Here is a 19,182-nt window from a genome sequence, read left to right as displayed (position 1 = left end):
CTGCTTCGTAGCCGTTAGCAATCTCGGGACAGAACCAGCTTGAGGTCCTGGAGTTTAATTAGCTGCTGTATTCCCTTTGAATAATAATTCCTGGTTCTGTCTATGGCAGGAATTTTCTTCCTCTTTTGTCTTAGCTGAGATCCCATTTGTTCCACAGTGTATTTCTGTCTGCTTAGGGCATGTGACAGTAGGTTTGTTGCCCCGTGGTCTCGCGTGCTGCAGCAGCACTGCATTTACCTGTCTTGGTGCTTGCCCAGTTGTGGGGGCAATGTATAATTCCCCCAGCAGGCTGCCGAGGGAAGCCTTGACAAACAAAATACAATACCTTTGGTTTTACTTTGTTGTTGTTGCCAGAAATGTTACTTCCAGTGTTACTTTTTTACAGCTTCATAGATTCATTGATCATCATATTCTACTTTCTGGCTATTTTGGTTTTGATGAGACCTAGCGATGCATTAAGTAACTGCAAAATCAATGGCATAAGAGAATTAATAATATAATGTGGTGATTTTGTTTCTTTTTAAAGACCAAGGACCCCCAGCTCCATCTCTTCTTGAATGATTACAATACATTTTTCACTGTGACCCAGAGTGGCATCACCCGCTACCTCACCCTGCTGCAGCCAGTTGACAGAGAAGCCCAGCAGCTCTACACCTTCTCGGTAAGCTCAGTCCTTCTGAAGGCATACCTGACCAACCTTTCTCTTTTCTTCGTGGCTTTGAGGCTATCAGCCTTTCCTTAGCCCTTAGGCTAAGGGACATGATGGCTGTACTTTCTTCTTCTGTTTTTTGTAGAGGAGTTGGCAGTCAGTCAGGAAACACTGGAATAGTTCTAAACCAGTTTGCAAATGGGCATATAGGCAAAACACATTTGAAAAGAGAGCTCAGGTTTCTGTCTGTGGCATAGGATGACCTCCCAGCTCTTCACTCCCCACATTAAAATGCTGTCGTGGAAATGCAACATAGATGGACAGCAGATCCTGTGTGTTAGAGTGCCTGAGACATGCCGATTTTTACTTGTTATACTGTGCTTTCTCATAGTTGTAATTGTCTTCAGAATACACTGTTAAATTATGTTTCTTGCCTGCCTTCTTTTTTTTCCCCCTGAAGATGATAGCTTCTGATGGCGTACAGGAGAGTACCCCAGTGACGGTCAATATCGTGGTGATAGATGCAAATGATAATTCCCCAACCTTCTCCAATATATCTTACAGTGTCAAGATTTACACAGACATGGGGCCTGGGGAAGGCGTTATAAAGGTAATGTTTTCATTTTTCATTTGCTTTATTAACTCCTCGCTTGATCTGTTACTAAAAACCTTATTAAGGGAAAAAAAACATTCTCCTGTACTTCCTTAGTTCTCATCAGCCCTGATCTCTCACAGCAATAGGCGTTGTCTCAGAACTCCTAACTTAGAAGAGATATTCAATTGCTGGAAGGCTACTGAAATGAAACGTGTTAGGAAAGCAAGGGAGCCAAACCATTCAGTAGAAGAAGTCTCTTATCATGCCACAAAACACAGTTTCTAGACAATCTTAAGTTGTCTGTAGAGCAACTGAGTGGTGCTAAGTGTACTGAATGTTGGCTTTTACAAGGAGAAGATCCAGGGTAGCCATTGTAATGAATGCTATGTTGGAATCTATAAAGGAGGTGAAACACAGTTGCTCTGAAGTTTATGGAAATCATATTTTTGGGGTGGTGGTGAAGATTGTAAGATCTCAGCCATCTTCCTGAGTGATTTCCAGCCCTAATGGATGAGAAAGCAAGATTCGGTGATTTCATGATGTTAGTGGAGGTTGGCATCCAAGGGAAGGAAAAGGTAGTAGCAGTAATCAAAAGGAGTTAATCGTTGGATTTAAGTAATACCATTTTCATTAATATATTTGAGGTCAGCATTGGTTGAACTGGATTAGGAGAGAGTTCACTGTTGTGGCGTATGCTGTACTTGAGATGCACGGGCTTGCTGTATTTGTTGCCTTTTACGTCTTTGGTAGTGGGGGATTTTTTCATATTTACACCAGTCTGGGCTACAAGTTGTAAAAGATCAGTGAGACCCTGAGGACATTTTCAGCAACAGTTGGAGGGAAATAAATTTAGAAAAGAAGTTGCTTTGAGTTCTGCAAGAGCTGGTGGCTGTGTGGAATCAAAGAGACCAAAATAGTGCTCTCCTGAATGAGCAAAAGGCAGGCAGAGCTCAGGAGCTGTGTGTGGGGTCTACGTCAGGAGCTGCCTTTGCAACGTCTCATAACCTCTTAATATTTAAGGTTAAAAAAGGAAGGTCTGACATGTTTTAGATTGATGGTTCTTCCTAAAGAGTAAACACACTAGCCCAGAAAGAAATCAGAGTTGTCAGGGCCGTTGTTGTGCAGGGCTCCAGGCAAAGTAGTTTGCTATGGATTTAAGGTATCTAAGTTTCCAAACCATGTTTCCTCTTGGTTGGAAGTGCGTGTACCAGGAAACATGAGGCAAAAGTTGGTGCTAAACAAGATATCAGCCCATGTGAAAAGAGAATGGTTACGGTGCCTGTGGTTGGCTATATGGTTGCTCTGAGCTGCCCAACCTGCTTTACTGAACGTGTTGTAACACTGAAGTACTTACACATTTAAAAGGAATGTGCACTTCAGAGGGCTTAGATAAACTCTCTGCTTCGATGATGGGCAGAAAGAGCAGAAAAACTGCAAGCACAGATTTCTCAGTAAATGGGAATTTAGGGAAGGGACAGAGAAGAGTGCTCTGCAAGGCCATTTGCATTAGCCAAGGATGCCTGTTTGTTTCCTTAAGCCAGGAAGATGGATATGTGCTGCCTCATCAGTTAGCTTCTGTTTTGCAAATACGTTCTCAAGTGGAAACCAGGCTTCTTATTCTGAAGTGCTGTACGCTGATTTTAATGATATAGTTGGCTTGTTGTCTGTATGTGGAGCAAACATCTCGTAACCCTAACTCATTTTCAGTTTAAGAAGCATTTGAGTTTTGCATCTATTAGGTGATGATCTGCTGTGATAGTTCCCAAAGGAAAATTACTCAGGTCAGGTGCGATTAGTCTTTAAAAACCACTTTCTCTAATCTCAGAAAGTAGGTTAGAAAAAGAACACTGACCTCAGTGACTCTCTATAATCTCATAATCATTTACACATAAGCACTGCCTTGCACTTAACTCCCCACTCAGACTGCATTTTCAGGATGATTCCTATACGAAGCGTATAGTCTTTCAAACAAAAAAGTTAATTTATACTATAGCATTGCAGTTGCTCTCATGTTGGTTGCCTCTTCAATTTTATCATTGTGAGCTTATGAAAGAATTAAGATTTATTTGCTGAGTGGAGTACCGTGAATAAGTTCAAAGAACCCCAGTCTGGTACTTGCTTGTTATTCTATTTTGTAGGAAACCATTTGGATTTTACTCCTGGGGCTGGGGAAGAATATTAAGTTCTGTATTTGCTATGTAGTACACTCTTAAAAACAACTCCATTCCTTTGGCGCTGCTTGAAAATAACCAGAAATAGCAAGGGAAAAATTGCATTATGAGTGAAATTGTTGATTGTTTTTTAAATACTTCTTTTTTCAGTGAGTTTCCCTTCTTTCCCAGTTTCCTTTAGTAGCAGAGAGAGAGAGAGGAAATGATATTACATCTTACTGAGTTGCATTGGTTTTCCCTTTGAGCGTGGTGGCAGGGTGGGTAATTTGCCTCCAGCACTCTAGCTGCAAGGCTGAGGTGCAGCCTGTGGAGAGCTGGAGTGTATCACAGTGGAGGGCTTCATAGGAGAGGCCTCTTTCCACTTCTGATGTTATCGAGCAGAGTGTGAAATACGTGACTACAGCCGGAACATCAGGGTGTTTGCATCAGAATTGGTTTGGGAAGTTTGTATTTCATTTCTCTACTCTTGCAGCAGCTGTTCAAGACCTTGGTTGAGGTGAATAGTTTCTCAGTTGAGTTTAAACATCTGTGCGTTCTGTCTGTTTCAGGTGCTTCATTGTGCTTCCTATTACACTGTAGCTGCTTGAGAAATCTGTCATTTAATACAGTTAAATGTGTGGTAAATAACTATTATCACTTGCAAGACTGATTAATATTAAACCTATTTAAGTACTTAATTCTAGCATTTTTATGTTGTTACACTTTTTCTATCCTATTTGCCTTGATTCTGTTAGTGCTTTGTGTTCCTAGTGATTCAGATGCTTAAGCCAGCTACACGCTGATGAGTATGCAGTCATAAAGCAATAATATTTCGTGTAAGTCATTTCAATTCACTCTGTTAGACAGATCTCCTTTCTGTATACAGTATGCTGGGTATACAGCAATTACTAAGCAAGAGGAAAAGGATAGTGCTGGGAAGAGACAGAAGACAGCAGAGACCATAATTCACCAAGATCTTTGTGCAGGTTTGCTTGAGGGTTAAAAGACTTCCTTAGCCTTTGAGAATTACAATGGATTATTATTTTTTTCCTTCTGTTTACAGGAGAAACTCCTGAACTGCCATTGAAAAGAATATGCTGGTTTTCCCAGGCTTATATGAGGCAAAAAAACCCAAACAAACAAAAAACCACCAACAACAGAAGTTAATCTCTTACATATCTGTATCTTAATTTCTACCTGATTCCTTGATGTGGAGGTACATTCTGTGTTTACAGATCTTGCAGGGGTGCTCCCATAAGAACAGTTAAATAACTGTGGCTGAAAACAGCCAATAAAGTATGCAGTTAATTAGTGCAGTGCCTGACCACCTTGTGAGAGTTGAAATAATTCTTGTACCATCCATGCAAGTTAATTTAGAGGAGGTGGCCCAGATGTTGGTTAAACGGGGTAATTGAACTTCACAAAGCTCAGCATAAAGGGCGATTGTGGTGAAGGTCAGAAGCGAAAGATAAAAGATGGGAAAGCTTCAGGCAGTAAATCTATCATCTGTCTCTTGCTCACGGTAGAATTAGTCTTGAATAGTAGCAGTAGATCCAGTTGTATGTGGGGACAGATTTTATTTAGAGCCATTAAACAAATGCCTTCTCTGGGACTGCTCTGCTCTTATGCTTCAAGTGTGGATTCTCAGTGCTGGATCACTTTGTCTTTTAAACAGTGTCCTTTCATTCCCAGCATGTACTTGAATGTGACCTGAGCCATCCTCATATACAGACGTATTTGTTAGAAATGTGTTTGAATTTTTGCAGCTTGGCTCGTGCTTGGAGTTCCCAGCCTTTAAAAATGCACCTTGCTGTTAACCCCCAGAACGATTTAGAGAAAACCTTCATACCAGTTGACTCTGAGTCACACTTGACGTGTTTATTTATGTGGTTATTTGCAACCCTTTGCCTTCGGTCCATTAGCATATTAATTTTTATCTACGCAGTAAATGTTATTAACAGAGGATATATCTGGATTATGTTTGCATTTCTCAGTAAGTTCACTCAAAGTGTAAACATGGAACCATAGGATATTCTAAGCTGGAAGAGACCAAGCCCAGGACTTTTCCCTGGTGCATCCCTACATGTGTACTTTTCCTTGATGACTTTTCACAAGGTAGTTGGGTATGGAATGTGACTTGGCAGCCTTGCGTATGCTTCACTTAAGTGCTGACTTCGAGGACTGTGTTGGGGAGGGGTGGTGGTGTGATGCAGCTTTTGTGTGCAGTATGAGTTAGTCCAGTTTTGCCCAACATTACATTTTATAGTTACATTCTTTGTTTCATTTCAGTTACGTTTTGATGTAATGGAACTGATGCTGCTGGATGTAAAAAGTTTCTTAGGAAAGTAAAATAAATCCTGTTTTGAACTTCCTTTCGCATGTATTTTAGACGTGTTTCTAAAATCATTTTAACTATGAAACCGTATCAGTCTGGGACAGCTGGAGATGAATTTATAGAATCATGTATTGTGGCAGCTGTAAAACTTCATTTTTATTCATGCTTTTGCCCCAAAATATTATTCAAATCACTTATCTTTTCAAGCATTCGGTATTTGTGAGTTTAATTAACCTTATTAATTTATTTACTTGTGTAGACAAATAATTTCCTTTTCCATGTCACCACTGTAAGAACTGGCCTTGTTCCAAATCCTGTGATTAAATGCTTAGGAGCTTGTATTTTGCATAAAGCCTTTATTTGTCTTTTTGTGTCTGCTACTTTGCAAGTAAAGAATGTTGTTACAGCACTTCTCTTAACTGTGTCACTAAGTTTGATGTTTCCTTTTGCAAGGTTAATGAATGCATTCAGATGTGCACATCAAAGAAGTGGTTTGAAGAGGGGTTTAAGCTCTAAAGTGTAAGAGGGTGCAGCTCTGCTCTCTTGATTCTGTCTGGCCATCGACTTTCGATGTACTGATATGTCAAGATACATGGGTGAAATGTAAAGCACGTAACGAAAGTGCAGTCTTCATAGGATGTCTTTTTCAGAACTTAAAAAGAAGATAGAGAATGAGAGGTGTTCTTGAGAAACAACACACAAATGTTTATTCATTAAGTTCCTGTGAATAATCGGTCTCCTTCATAATTGTTGAGATATGTCAACTATTTTTCTTATCTCCAGTGAATTCCAGTATATTTCAGCATGCAAGGATGAATGAAGATGTGCTAGTTCAGGTTCAGCAGTGACAGTGGAGTTGTTGGGAGCGTCTTATGACAAATTCAAATGAAATCAGCTTAGGTAAACTTTAAAGTACTTCTGTCTATGAGAAATTTCACTTTGGATCTCTGTGCTCTGTGTGATAGAAGTACTTCAGGAAGAAAGGAACTTAACATGCTTTTCAGTTGATCGGTACTGCATACAACCCATGTGAGGTTAGAAATGGCTGCTCCTCCATTATGTAACTCCATTCCCAACAGCACTAATAGTTTGCATTCCTATTAAAAAAAGTAAAACCTGCTTTCTTTAATACACCTAAGTCATTTATCTTTCAGCATATCCATTAATCTCTTTAAGCTATTATGGGCTTAGTTCTCGTTTCTGAGCAAGTTTTTGAATTCATAAACAAAAATTCATATTTCACTGAGCCCATCTAAATAGAGAAGCAAGATAATTCTACCAGGCAGCTAGATCCCCAAGTATTTCTGTGTTCTCCCTTTGGTGGTTAGTTTCATACACAGATATTATTAACTTGACTATTAAAGCTTTGGGTTTAATTCCTCTTTTCCCTGCTTTCTCATTGAGTTCTTGACTGTGATGAACAAAGGTGGTTTGTAAGTTGTAAAAAGTACTCCACAAGACTATGCCCTGCTGAAGGTGAGCATGATGCTATACTGATTAATAGATGACAGTATGTTCCAATATGGCAGAAACTTGAGTCAGTTTCTGCATTTTCTGCTGTCAGCTTTGAGAGTGTCACAGGGATGAGAAAAGGGTGTATGAGAGACATTTAGCCTGCTCTGTTGGCTTCCCCAGGCTCAGGTGCTGCCTGTTGATGCTACTATTGGCTTGATGGTCATCACAAAGGCTTTGTCATTATGCATTGTCCTTAAATCCTGGGTTTGCTATCCCCACTGAGGTCTGCCTGCTGGTGTGACAGTTTCCAGTGAGAAAACCAATGTGGACAGGCCAGTGGAGACCTTGCTGGGTGCAATTATTTGGTTTGGGTGTTTTTTTTTCCACGTTCTTAGTGTAGAGAATCATTCCTGAGGCTGAGATCTCTCACTGCTTTGTACATCCCCAGGAGGGCTCTGCTACCATACCTGCTGGTGCCTCTTGTTATTTCCCACATTGAAATACCCAGCTGCAGCTGGGAGCAGCAGGAGCCTGTTGAGCTGTCAGTCCCTGTCATTTAAACTCCACTGATGTTGGTACAGGCCGGCTGGGTACACGAGCATCACTTGCATTGCCTGCTGTGGGCTGTGGCCGCCTTTGAGGTTCAAGTACTACTCATACAGCCCTATGTCAATCCCCGTCACTTTCTGAAGTAATTAAAGGCCACATGGGAATCAGTCGGTCTGTCAGCAAAGTGATGCTTATTGGAAGGAGGTAGTCACCTTAGAAAGCCTATAAGTACTGGCGTGGCTGGATGTTAAAACATTTTTGTCAGTTCAACCCTAAATTTAACTGAGAACCGTGCTGCCTTTTGTTTTCTGAAGTTTGTAAAAAGTTGTAATTTTAAGTTACAAAATAAAGTTCAAGAAGTAGGCATTGTAACCAGCTTGCTATGTTGTACACAGAATAAATTGTATTAGTTTAGTGTGTACTTTAGCATGAGTAAAGAAAGAGGAAAGATGAAAAAGTTAAGTTAGGAGCCTCAGTGCCAACTGGCATGACTGATGAATGGATGCAGAAGTGTGATAAGAAACTTCAGATTGCCAGTTGCTTGTGTTATGGGTGGGGAGGTGTTAGTACTTCACTGAAGAGCAAACAAATATGAATACTGAGATTTTTTTTTCTAGCAACATGTATGTAGTTGTTTAGTTTTGCATGACATGCTACAAAAGAGGGAGGAAACTGTTGCATTTTCCATGGGCAAAAGAAAAACTTCCTCATTTCACTGGTAACAAACTCATGTTCATCATTAAAGTTTGTGTCTAAACCACTAGGCCTTAAAATTTTCTCATGCTGAGGATCAAATTTACCCAAGTCTGTCACAGAAATATTATGTGTGAAAGATATAACTCTAGTAGAGAGACGGTGTAGAGGCAACAACGTAGAAGTGCGTGATAACCTGAGTTTATAACCAGGCCCCCCATAAGCAGAGCTCTTCAGATAGGTGGTGTCATGTTATGAAATGAGCCTTGCGTGTCTGTGAGGTGCATGGTTGTGTCTGTTACATCTGCATCCGTATGGGAACAACTATCACATCTCTTCCATTTGGTTTTCTCTGTGCTGTGAGTATAGGAGTAAAATGAACACTGTTCCCCAGTTCCGTACGATGAGGGCTTGTAAAGCAAGACCTGGATATAAGACTTGGAAGAGTGTAGAGTGGGATGGAAAATTTCAGTAATCGAAAACGTCCCTCTTGGTAGATTTGTAACACAATAAGTATCCCCTATTTTTATTTATTTATTTATTTTTCAGGGTAAGTGTTACAAATTCCACTTAACAGAGAGTAAAGTTGGCCTCTAATAGTTTTCTGGAGGTTCCTTTCTTAGAGTAATTTTCTTGCTATGTTAGGTAAGCAGTTTTTCTCTGTTCCATTATGTGCTTCATCTTTTATTATTCTTCATTTGAACTAAGTCCTTCTTGTGCTGTAGAAATCAGAGATGATGTTACAGGTGTTCGAGTTTTCTCCCTTGTCTGTTTCCTTTACCCCTAATAAGTTACCTTATAATAAAAACAAACGGACAAACAACAAAAACTACTAGAATACAACACTGAATCACGCATGCTGACATTCTGGTTTTGAATTGCAGCTCACTGCTGTAGATGCGGACGAGGGACCCAATGGACAGATAGTGTATGAAATTTTGGCTGGGGATCAGGGAGACTTCATCATCAATGACCGAACAGGCCTTATCACCATTGCTCCAGGAGTTGTATTGTCAGTGGGGCGATCCTATGCTCTCACTGTCAAAGCATCTGATAGCGCTCCTCCTGCACAGAGAAGGTAATTCATCTTATCCTGAAACTAATTTTTAATCAGTGCTTAGCAGTGCATAAGAAGTGTGGTGTGCCTGTACACCTATAACTCTGAATTGGAATAAGATTCAATGTGTTCTTTTTGGTGTCTGAGGCTTTTTTCCTGGACGAGCCTCGTGTTAGAAATCAGCTTAATGTGTTCACTACTAGTTACTTGTATTTTACATGTAGTGCATAGAATTTCATTACTTCATTTGCTTGTAATGGTGTTTTTTGTTTGATTTTGTTTGTTTGTTTGAAGTAGTTGTGCGCACACATTTGTTAAGAGAAACTGAAATGAAGGCACATAAGGAAGAAAAGTGAGAAAGGAGGTGCTTTATGTTAAGAATTCAGCTTGCTGTGATGCAGAAAGGATCAGAAACAGAGTTGTTGCTGAGCTGGAAACGTTCTGCCCACAGTGGGGTGTGCAGTGGTGAACGGTATCCCCACCAAGGCCTTAAATCTTAGCAGAATTATTTTGGCTCTCCATCAACTGATAAAAGCAGTCTGCTGATTTGCCGTGGGTAGAACAGGGTAACTCTCATGTTCAAAACAGGAAAGTTGTCTAGTCTCGCCGATGGGCTCATTTTGATTCTGCATTCTGCGTCCATCAGCCGTGCACAAATGTTGGCATGTCACGAGGGAATTGCATAGAAGTGGCTCACCTTGTATAGTGTCGTGTATTGATAATGCATCAACCTTGCTGTCCAAAGTGTGATAGAGAACTGTAGTCTCCAGTGTTCAAATTTCCCTCAGACTTTTCACTCTTATTCAGGGAGGTAGTAAAAAGGGAAGTAAAGGTAAAAGTTGAGTTTTGAGAGTTGTTTTTTCCTCCAGGACCTGCTGCTTCTTTTGTATCTTTAAACAAGCAGCTCGTTCTGTTCTGCAGATATTTTGCAACAGCATTTCCAGCCACTGACGTGTTCTGATTGTTGGATTGTTCATAGTGCTGATACCCGATAGCACTGTTTTGAGATTGAACTTTCTCCTCCTTTCTCTCTGTTGCTTGCTCTCTTGATAAACCATCTCTTAGGGGAGCTGACAGTGGACTGCTAGCAGCACTGAGAAGAAGATTGTGGACTATTATGCACATAGTGCTGTGCTGTGCTAACACAGTATTTAAGTGGTGTACAAAAGTCAATCATGCAACTTCTGAAGAGGTTCAGAAGCCAGCAGCATGACCGGCCAGCAGTGGTGGCTGCTGTGGTACAACACCAATTGCTCTCAGGTTAATCTTGAGAAATCCTTCTCCTTTTTCTTCTGTCCTTAAATAGCTATTTCTGGTGATGTGTGTTGGGAGGAAGTACTTCCTTCTCTGACAACATCTTAACATAATCTTTGAGAGTGGAAAAGCTCTTAATTATCACTTCTTGTCTCTTTACGGAATTACAGCGTACAGCTTTCTTCATAGCTTTCAATTTGTGTACCACAAACCTCAACATCTAGGCAGCGTTCCTGTAGTTGGGGCATGCAGCCTTAGGGCAAATCTGGCCTTGTTGAGCTGAGGTGTATTCAGAGCCCAAGGCTGTTTATAGCCTGTCTGTGAAGATTAAAAAAATCATGGAGCTCTGGTGAGGTACTGCAGGAGGAGAAACTATGCGGAGAATTCATCCTGTTTGGCAAAGTAGATTTGGACAAAAAGATAATGCTGCCTTCCTACTCTTTTTTCTCTGAGATTGGAAAACCAGAATTGGGTTGACAGGGCTTTCAGCAGCCTCCTATGATTTTATGGAACGAGTCAGGATGAGCTTATGTGAGCTGCAGTTTGGAGCTCTTTAAAACTGTCCTTTTCCATCACTTAAATTTCAGTCCCTTCTTTTTTCTGTGAAACTCTTATTGTGTTGTGGTTGGGGTTGCAAGAAATTCTTGCTACTTCATCTACAGAACCGTCACATTGCGTTAGGTGTCTTGCCATTGCCTTGGTAAGGCAGTACCCAATAGCTGAAACTCCTAGGAGTGGGCCAGGTCTGGGCAGGTACTGTGTGTGTGCAGGGAGGAAGGCTTGTTCTCTGGGAAATAAATAAGCATGGTGAGGATTTTAATGTAACTTAAAATAATCAAGCATTTCTTTCCAGTTCTGCATTGTAATACAGAACGTTCCAGGTTGACTGTAGTCACATGTGAACTGACTTGAGTTGAAGCTATCCCTTTGCTTCTGCACAAAGCCAGGGCTCACTTTGAAAGCTGGCTTAAGAGCAGTAGTTCTGTAGCCTCTCTGAGTGCTTTTGTGAATGAAAATATTTTATGTCCTTCTCAAGGCACGTTCAATTCTTGACACGTATCTGTGCATAAAACAAGGTTTTCTGTGGAGCACTGTTAACATTTTTCTATCTATAACAAGAAAAGGATGCTTTCTATTTGACTTGATCATGCAGTGATAGGCCAGAGAGAAGTTGGCCCACATATATGTGAATATATTCATTAGATATTATGTAATATAATTATATGTGGAAAGCATGCAGAGCTGAAGCAGAGTTGGTGATGCAGTCTCTGTGGTTTGTTGGCTGTGTTCTCTTTGCATTACCATTTATCTGGAGTGGAGTAAAACCTCTATTTCCACGTTTATCTGTGGGTTTGTGAACATTTTTCCATTCCTCTGCTCTGTTCTTGTTTCAGGGTATTCAGCTGTCCTTGCAGTATTGTCAGCTCTGCCCCTTTTTCCATAACAGTGTAGATTGTACCAACCACCTGACATAAAATAAACTAAAAAGTAGCTGTTTAATCCTATGCTGCTTCTAGTTTGCAGACTGCAAGTATTTTACTTTCTTCAGCTTATCTTAAAGATTTGATGAGAATTTGCTTACCACTGTGGTGAGCAGAAGCCATTTTTTAAGGAGCTTGATGGCCAGTGAATCAGCTTGGGCGTTATTGAAATGTAGCAGAGTTGGGAGAAAGTGATAAAGAACAGCCATTTTTTATTAGATGTTCAGCTGTGGAAGAAAAACGCAACGGTTTGGTTGTGTATATCAAACAAAGTCACCAGCTATCTCGAGAAAACACAGTCTGGGTTCTCCAGTGGTATTTAGTCTGTTCATGTGTTGTATCTGGTTTTGATCATTTGGTGACAGTATTATTTTACTCCAGCAGGGTAAGTGAGGAATGTTGACTCAGAAGGATTAGTGGGATATGATGAAGTGTCATAGACGAGAAGGCAGGGAGTTCTAGAAAGTGACTGTCATTTGTAACAAGGTAGCCTACGCTGAGTAATCAACTGTAGTTGTAAGTGTCCATCTTCCCCTGAATGCGCTGGATTTGTTTATATCCATTGAGCCTCTAGTCAGCAAATTCAGCTTTTTAAATCCTGCCTGATGTGATGGATGGTGAGGCTTTGTCATTCGATGATGAATTTCAGTGCAGGTTATATATACTTGTTTCGAGTGTGATTACATTGAATAAGGAGCTGGCTGATAGGACCAAAGCAGCAAGATTTCTTATCCCCTGTGTTAGTAGAAGCAAGTGAACCCAGCATGTGCTCCAGAGACGCTTGGGTTTGGTTAGGCACCACGGCACCTCTGTGCATGAGAAGCTTGAGATTGCCCATGGCTAACAGGGCTGCTGGGCACTGACGGAAGTTTGGGAAGGCATTGTGGTTTAGCGCTGTTAAACCTTGGAGACTCACTGCAGTGCAGTGTGTTGCTCAGATGCAGGTGGTTGACATGCCCAGTTGCTGGATGGCCAATTCGGGACCTTCCAGAACCACTCATGGTCTTCTGGAGGCAGCAGGGGCAGCCCCATGGTCTCCTTAGAGCACCTCAGTCCCTGCTGCCAGCTGAACACCCCACCCATCAACCTGTCATCCTGCTGCTGGAAGATGGGGGGAGAAGAAAGGTACCTTTAAGCCAAATCTTTCAATTTCAGAGCAGTTGAGTGTCTACAGCATAGTTGTGTGAGGTCTGTAGCAAGTCTCAAGGTACCCAGGAGAGCTTTCAGCTTGCAAACTGGGATGCATTTTGTTTTACACTGGTGTTAGCAGCTCAGCACAGTCTGGGTTTGCCATGTCTCCTCAGTGGCATTGAAGCCTCTTCTTTGCCATGGCTAACTCACCTGATTTATCCACATAAACCACAGCACTGATGCAGCCTGCTTGTATACATCAGCCTTCTCCCAGTATTACCTCTACAACAGTGCTTTCAGTTCCCTCTCTTAGAAAGGAAGGAAGCTAGCTGTAGCATGACAGGGATGCAACAAGGAGACCTTGTGCTTAGCTGAAGGAGTTATCATCAGGATTTGTTCTCTTCTAGAGGGCGAAAGGGTTACAAGGGTTTCTTTTTACATGATGAATGGAGCAACATTTTATAGTTTTGTTTTTAAAAGTCATTATTTAGCTTTTCCTCTGTTAATGTTACAACCCTGTTTTCCTGTTGATGAGGAATGAAAAAATAAGTCCTGAAGCTTTTAAAGGAGCAAGGGGAGATTGTTAGACTTGCATAACACACAAAGAATAAGGCAGACGTTGGTTGCCTTGTGTTTGCTGATATATTGACTTCGACTCGTACTTCTTTTGTCTCACTGCAGGAGCTCTATTACTACTGTTTATATTGAGGTCCTTCCACCCAACAACCAGAGCCCTCCCCGCTTCCCGCAGCTGATGTACAGCCTGGAAGTCAGCGAGGCCATGAGGACTGGAGCCATTTTGTTAAACCTGCAGGTACAGAAGCTTCCCTGTAAGCCTTCACCATGTTCCTTCTGATTGTGACCGTGCCATGCAGAAATCAGTCCTTGGGTGTCATGGGGAAGGTTGACTAGTTGATTAGTCAATAAATAACCACTTTACACATACCATATAGGAAACTGATTCGGATGTTTCTGGAAGAGCTTTTTTTTTCTGGCACTGAATGTACTAAAAGGTACCACAGGCTACGCATGGGATGAGGTAAAGAATGTCATGAATGGCTTAAAACTTGAGAAAAACTGTGTTTCTTGTGTGTTAGAATCTCTATATACGTTTGCCAGCAAAGCAGAAGAACTTGTGAACTTCTGCACCTTATTCCCATTGAAGATCAGGAAGATTTTTGGCACTTAGCCTTCTTTAGCCTGACACTCTTTGAAAAGTATCCAGAGGAGGTGCTTACTGTGCTTACCTCCCCTCAGAGCATGTAACAGCTGTTGCGGCAGGCTGACAAAAAGCAGCTTTCAATGCCTCCTTCTACAAACATCTCTATTCTGAGCAGCTACCCCTCCCAAAATAGCTCTGCAGGCGGAAGCAGTGAAAACACATAAATCCAGTATTGTTGATAAATAATGCTGCATTAACCTGTTTTGCAGACCCACATTGTTTCTCCATGTGGTGCTGCACAGTTAATGTATCAGATTTCTGCTGGCTTATTTACTGTTCCCCAAGCTTTTGTGCTTTGTGCTGCTGCGTCTTGAAAGCCAGCTGTGCAAAGTGGACAGAGAAATTACCATTCTTTCAATGTGTTTTTAGGAAACAGGGCATTAATGTTATTATGAAACAATTATGGTCTTGAGTCTAAAGCAATAAACTCAGCGCAGCGTGCTCTCCTGAGCTTGACTTTCTCTCTCTTCATCTCTCCATATTTGGATCTTATACAAAGCCAGTCAAAGGACTTGGAGATACCTGAGCTAAACAGAACCATATGGAGCAGTAGCCTGTATCTGCTTTAAGTCAGTGTAGCTCTACTGAAATGAACTTGGTGGCATTAGCATCAGTCCGTATCAGCTGAGGTGTTTGGCTCTGTGTACTTGATGCATTCAGTAAATACACAGAAAATAAATGATCTGGCCCAAAGGGTGTGAAATAAAGGAACTTTGAGTCACTGGTGCGGGTGATTGCCTGAGTTTCACTGGCCTGCTGAAAACTGATGGAAGTTCAAGATGACTATGGATGGCATATCTGATGTCACCTGTGCTGAGGGACGATGACTCATTTAGCTCAATACTGGAAATTAGCTGCTGGCGCACCTTTAATGTGAGTTCAGAATTGGATGTCCATGCTGCTCAGGAGCCTTCTCCACACTGGTGGGGAGCTGCTTGCTTTTGGAAGCAAGAAAGAAAAAGGAGAATCAGGAGCATGCTGATAAGCAGAAACGCATATGTTTACTTGGCAGGTGGTAGAATGTGTGGCCAAAGATGTGAGTAGTCTTCAGAGGCAGCAGAAAAGCCTCTGCGGTTTTTAGTATTTCAGGATTTTTTGTGATTCGGATGTGGTTAGAAAGTGAAGCGCACTGTTGGAATAATCTGTCTTCATTCATGTTTAACATACCACCAAGTGTTCTGCCTAGGCCCTGTTTTCAAATGAACCGTGGTGTAAGGTATGCTGAGTAAGCCTGGGAGATGGCCAGGGCCCAGCCAGGATGTTGGTGATAGAGCAGTGGCTGTTCTCTTGCCACATGGCCACAATGACCAGAAGGGACCAATTACCCTGTTTGGGAAAGAGAGAAATACATCAGTTTTAAGAGCTTTGAAATTGCACAGAAAATGCTGTCTTTTGGTTATTGTTACTGCAGCGTAGATTTATCTTATTACCAGTGCAGAATGCCTGAATTGAGTTCAGTCATGAGCTTTTTGCTTATGGAAAATACTTAATTTTTAAATGATAGCTGTGTGTAGCATTATCTCTTCAGGATTTGTCAAGTGCAGTTTCTCTTGCAGGAGTGATGATGGTCCTGGACGTGGAAAGCAGATGCTCTGTCTTTAGAGAGCTAGCTCAGCTTCCTCATTCTGCATTAATATACTCATCTGTATTAAAGGACTTTTATTGTGTGGAGTATATTTCTGTCTTTCTCCTTTTTATTTCCTGCATAAAATTGGCCAGGACATTTTAAACATTCATAAACTTAGTATTTAAGCTTTCGAAATCTTCTGCTGTCTTTTCCAGGTGAGGCTATCTGTTAGTCATCCACTGTTTTTTGTGGAATTTTAACAGTAGCTGGGGATATTGCCTCTAAATGGTTAATAGAACCAGCTTCCAAACCTTTTACAGATGTCACGTGTTAATTTTCATGATGACTTTTAATTTCATGAGTGGTCTTACTGCTATAGTAATGTTGATGAAGGAAGGTTAACGTTATTTCCTACGTATGCGTTATTTACTTTATAACATACCCCATTGGTTGTGATCGGTGCTTTAATTAACAGCAGTTGAGATTAAGTAATGTGGTATTAAATGATCTTCTCTGTATTAATTTGTAAATAAACCCGAGTTTATTGCATGCCTGGGAGACTTTATTGCTTTGCATTTTACCAGACGTTAATTAAAATATGCAAATCTTATCTTTCTGGGAGTCTGCAGTACAGAGGTAGGACTGTTATTGTGGTCCAGGTGTGGTGCCAAACCAAGAGGCAACACGTACTGTGTATGAAGTCACTGTATTCAATTGACCTAGATACAGTAGATGTAGGATGTTGTTTTCTGAACTGCAGATTCTAAATCTTTTTCTTATATACTAATAACTTGCTATTATTTTCAGTCTTTCATTTCTGAGTGTCTTTCTGAGTGACCCCATCTTGTTACAAATGAGTGTAGATCACAAATAAACCTCTGAGAGATTCTTATATGTGAGCGGAGAGAGGATCTTCTGGAAGTAAGGACAAGAGAATACCCTGATAGGAAAGAATGGAAAGGATCACTAAAGGCAGAAGCAGCAGTGTGGTTCCTCATAGGTGCTCTCTGATCACATTTTCTACTTCTAATCTTTGTGAGCTTTCATACTCTTGATTAACAGCTTTTTTTCCTTGTTTTTACCAAGCAGAATCCTGTCCCTTCCTGTCTTCCCTGTAAGGTTGTCAGAATTCTGCTGACGCCATCTAATGCACTGGTACCTCATGTCTCATGGTGCTGTCTATGGATTTCATAAACCGATGCCTCCGATAGCATTAATAAAAACATGGATCAGTACTGGAAGTATACACGCCTTTGCAGTATTAAATGCTATCCGATGCTGTCTGAACCTTAATTCATAATCAGCTTAATTACAGCTTAAACCCACCTTCTACATGGTCATAATGTTTTCATAACTTGTTTGTGACAGTGTCACATAAGGCAGTGTAAAAAAGCCCTACACTGGCAAGGATGCATTTTTACATTCCTTGTTTTCCCCCTGCTTACGCGACTTGTTGTCCTGTTATGAAAGAAAATTAGATTGCTCTGACGTCTTCTGCTCTTGAGAAATTTAGCCTTGCTGTTATCCATCTCCATATTGTCATCTTGGGTGCTTACAGGTAATTTGATTATTTGCTGTTTTCTGGGAATTGAGCTCTACCTGTCTGCTGTGTGATTTCCTGCCTCTTTCCTTTGTGAAAGATGTAGCTCGCGTTTGCCCTTCAGCACTTGTGTCCTCTGTGAGTTTTCAAAGAAAACTACTAATGGCTTTGAGATTGCTCCAGCCCATGTTTTTATACACTAGGATGAATTTCATCAGGGTGTAATTTCAGCAGATGATTTGAGAAAGCTCTGTTTATGTACATATGCGCTGTGTTGTTCTTCCCGTATTCTAATTTGAAATTTCACCCCTTTGCTGCCATAGTTCGTTTTGTTACCTGCTTGATTGCAGCTGGGATGCAAAGTGTTAGCCCTTGGACCTGCTCAGCATCATCCTTCTTGCTTTTACTCTCTGACGTGGTTCCACACTTCTCGGATTTCCTGTAACTTGAACGTTGCTTATCATCTTTGTGGATGGGGAGTTGGGTTGGGAGGTTTTGATGATTCTGTTTTGTATGTTTTTTACCTTAAGAACTGTATTTTGGTGGGTTGCCCAAAGGTACACGGTCCTTGACTGTGGTCTATAGCAAATTCCTAAAGAAAACTAGATAAGGAAGAAAACGGCTGTTGAAAGATGAGAAACACGAGAAAACTTTCTCTCCTTACCTTTCTTATTTCTGACGTGTCTCCTATAAATCCTATGTGCCTTGAACTTGTTGATCAGCCTTCTTGCAATACTCGTAGCTTATTGTTTTTTCCTGTCACTTTTGTATTTTGAATGCTGGATGTGATGCAGTTCAGTAAATGGTATTTTCTCTGGAAAGCACCTAATAGTCTTTTGGGGAAAAAGGTATGTGCAAACACGACAAAAAAAATACCAGCAATTACATGGAATATTCATGATGATTTTGGGAAACAGATTAGCCGAAGCTTATCTTCACAAGTAGTTTATTCAACTTTGAAGTTCTTTTGCCATCTAGTAAATGGACCAGGATTGCTTTGATGATGCTAATAGCTCTTTTCTAAGTCCTTATCCCGATTTTCATCCCCCAAGAAAGAAGTCAAGGTGCAAGGTGGATACTGATACACCCACACGGATTAAAGCTTGAGATTCATACTGCATAGCTGCGTGCTCACATGCAGTAATGATTTGGAAGTTTGTCTTTAGGACATTGTTGTTCCTCCGCAGGATAAGAATTCTGATGTGCTACAGCTTGATCGTAAGCAGCTTATGTGTAATGATCAGTACTGCCTTAGAAATCAGCATTGTTCCTGTGGAGAACTTCAGTGGAACTTCAGGGGTTAATTTTCCAGTTAATAAATCGAAAGGATGAATGAAAAGCTTTGTAACTGACTTCATTTTATCTCCTTTTTTTCCTACAGGCTTTTGATAGAGAGGGTGACCCTATAAGATACCTCATTGAGAATGGAGATCCGCAACAGGTTTTTAATCTTTCTCAAAGGTAAGTGGAGAAGCCTTATGATATAGACCCGTAACTTTCCAGT

The 19,182-nt window shown here is 40.9% G+C and overlaps 1 protein-coding gene across 11 annotated transcripts in view; it reads left to right on the top strand.

Annotated features, from left to right (window-relative positions):
• The window catches only part of PCDH15 (protocadherin related 15), a 597,589-nt gene that overhangs the window by 450,773 nt on the left and 127,634 nt on the right, over positions 1–19,182 (top strand). For all 11 annotated transcript variants that reach the window (XR_011904016.1, XM_072339847.1, XM_072339849.1 and 8 more), the window contains 5 exons: positions 527–661; positions 1,110–1,259; positions 9,311–9,504; positions 14,031–14,163; positions 19,060–19,139. Coding sequence is in view for 10 of the 11 variants with exons in the window: in XM_072339847.1 (XP_072195948.1) it covers positions 527–661; positions 1,110–1,259; positions 9,311–9,504; positions 14,031–14,163; positions 19,060–19,139 (692 nt within the window). In the remaining variant the exon portion in view is untranslated. The remainder of the gene's footprint in view (positions 1–526; positions 662–1,109; positions 1,260–9,310; positions 9,505–14,030; positions 14,164–19,059; positions 19,140–19,182) is intronic.

Source organism: Excalfactoria chinensis, chromosome 6, assembly GCF_039878825.1.
Source record: "Excalfactoria chinensis isolate bCotChi1 chromosome 6, bCotChi1.hap2, whole genome shotgun sequence".
NCBI lineage: Eukaryota > Metazoa > Chordata > Aves > Galliformes > Phasianidae > Excalfactoria > Excalfactoria chinensis.
This window is presented reverse-complemented; position numbering and strand designations above follow the sequence as displayed.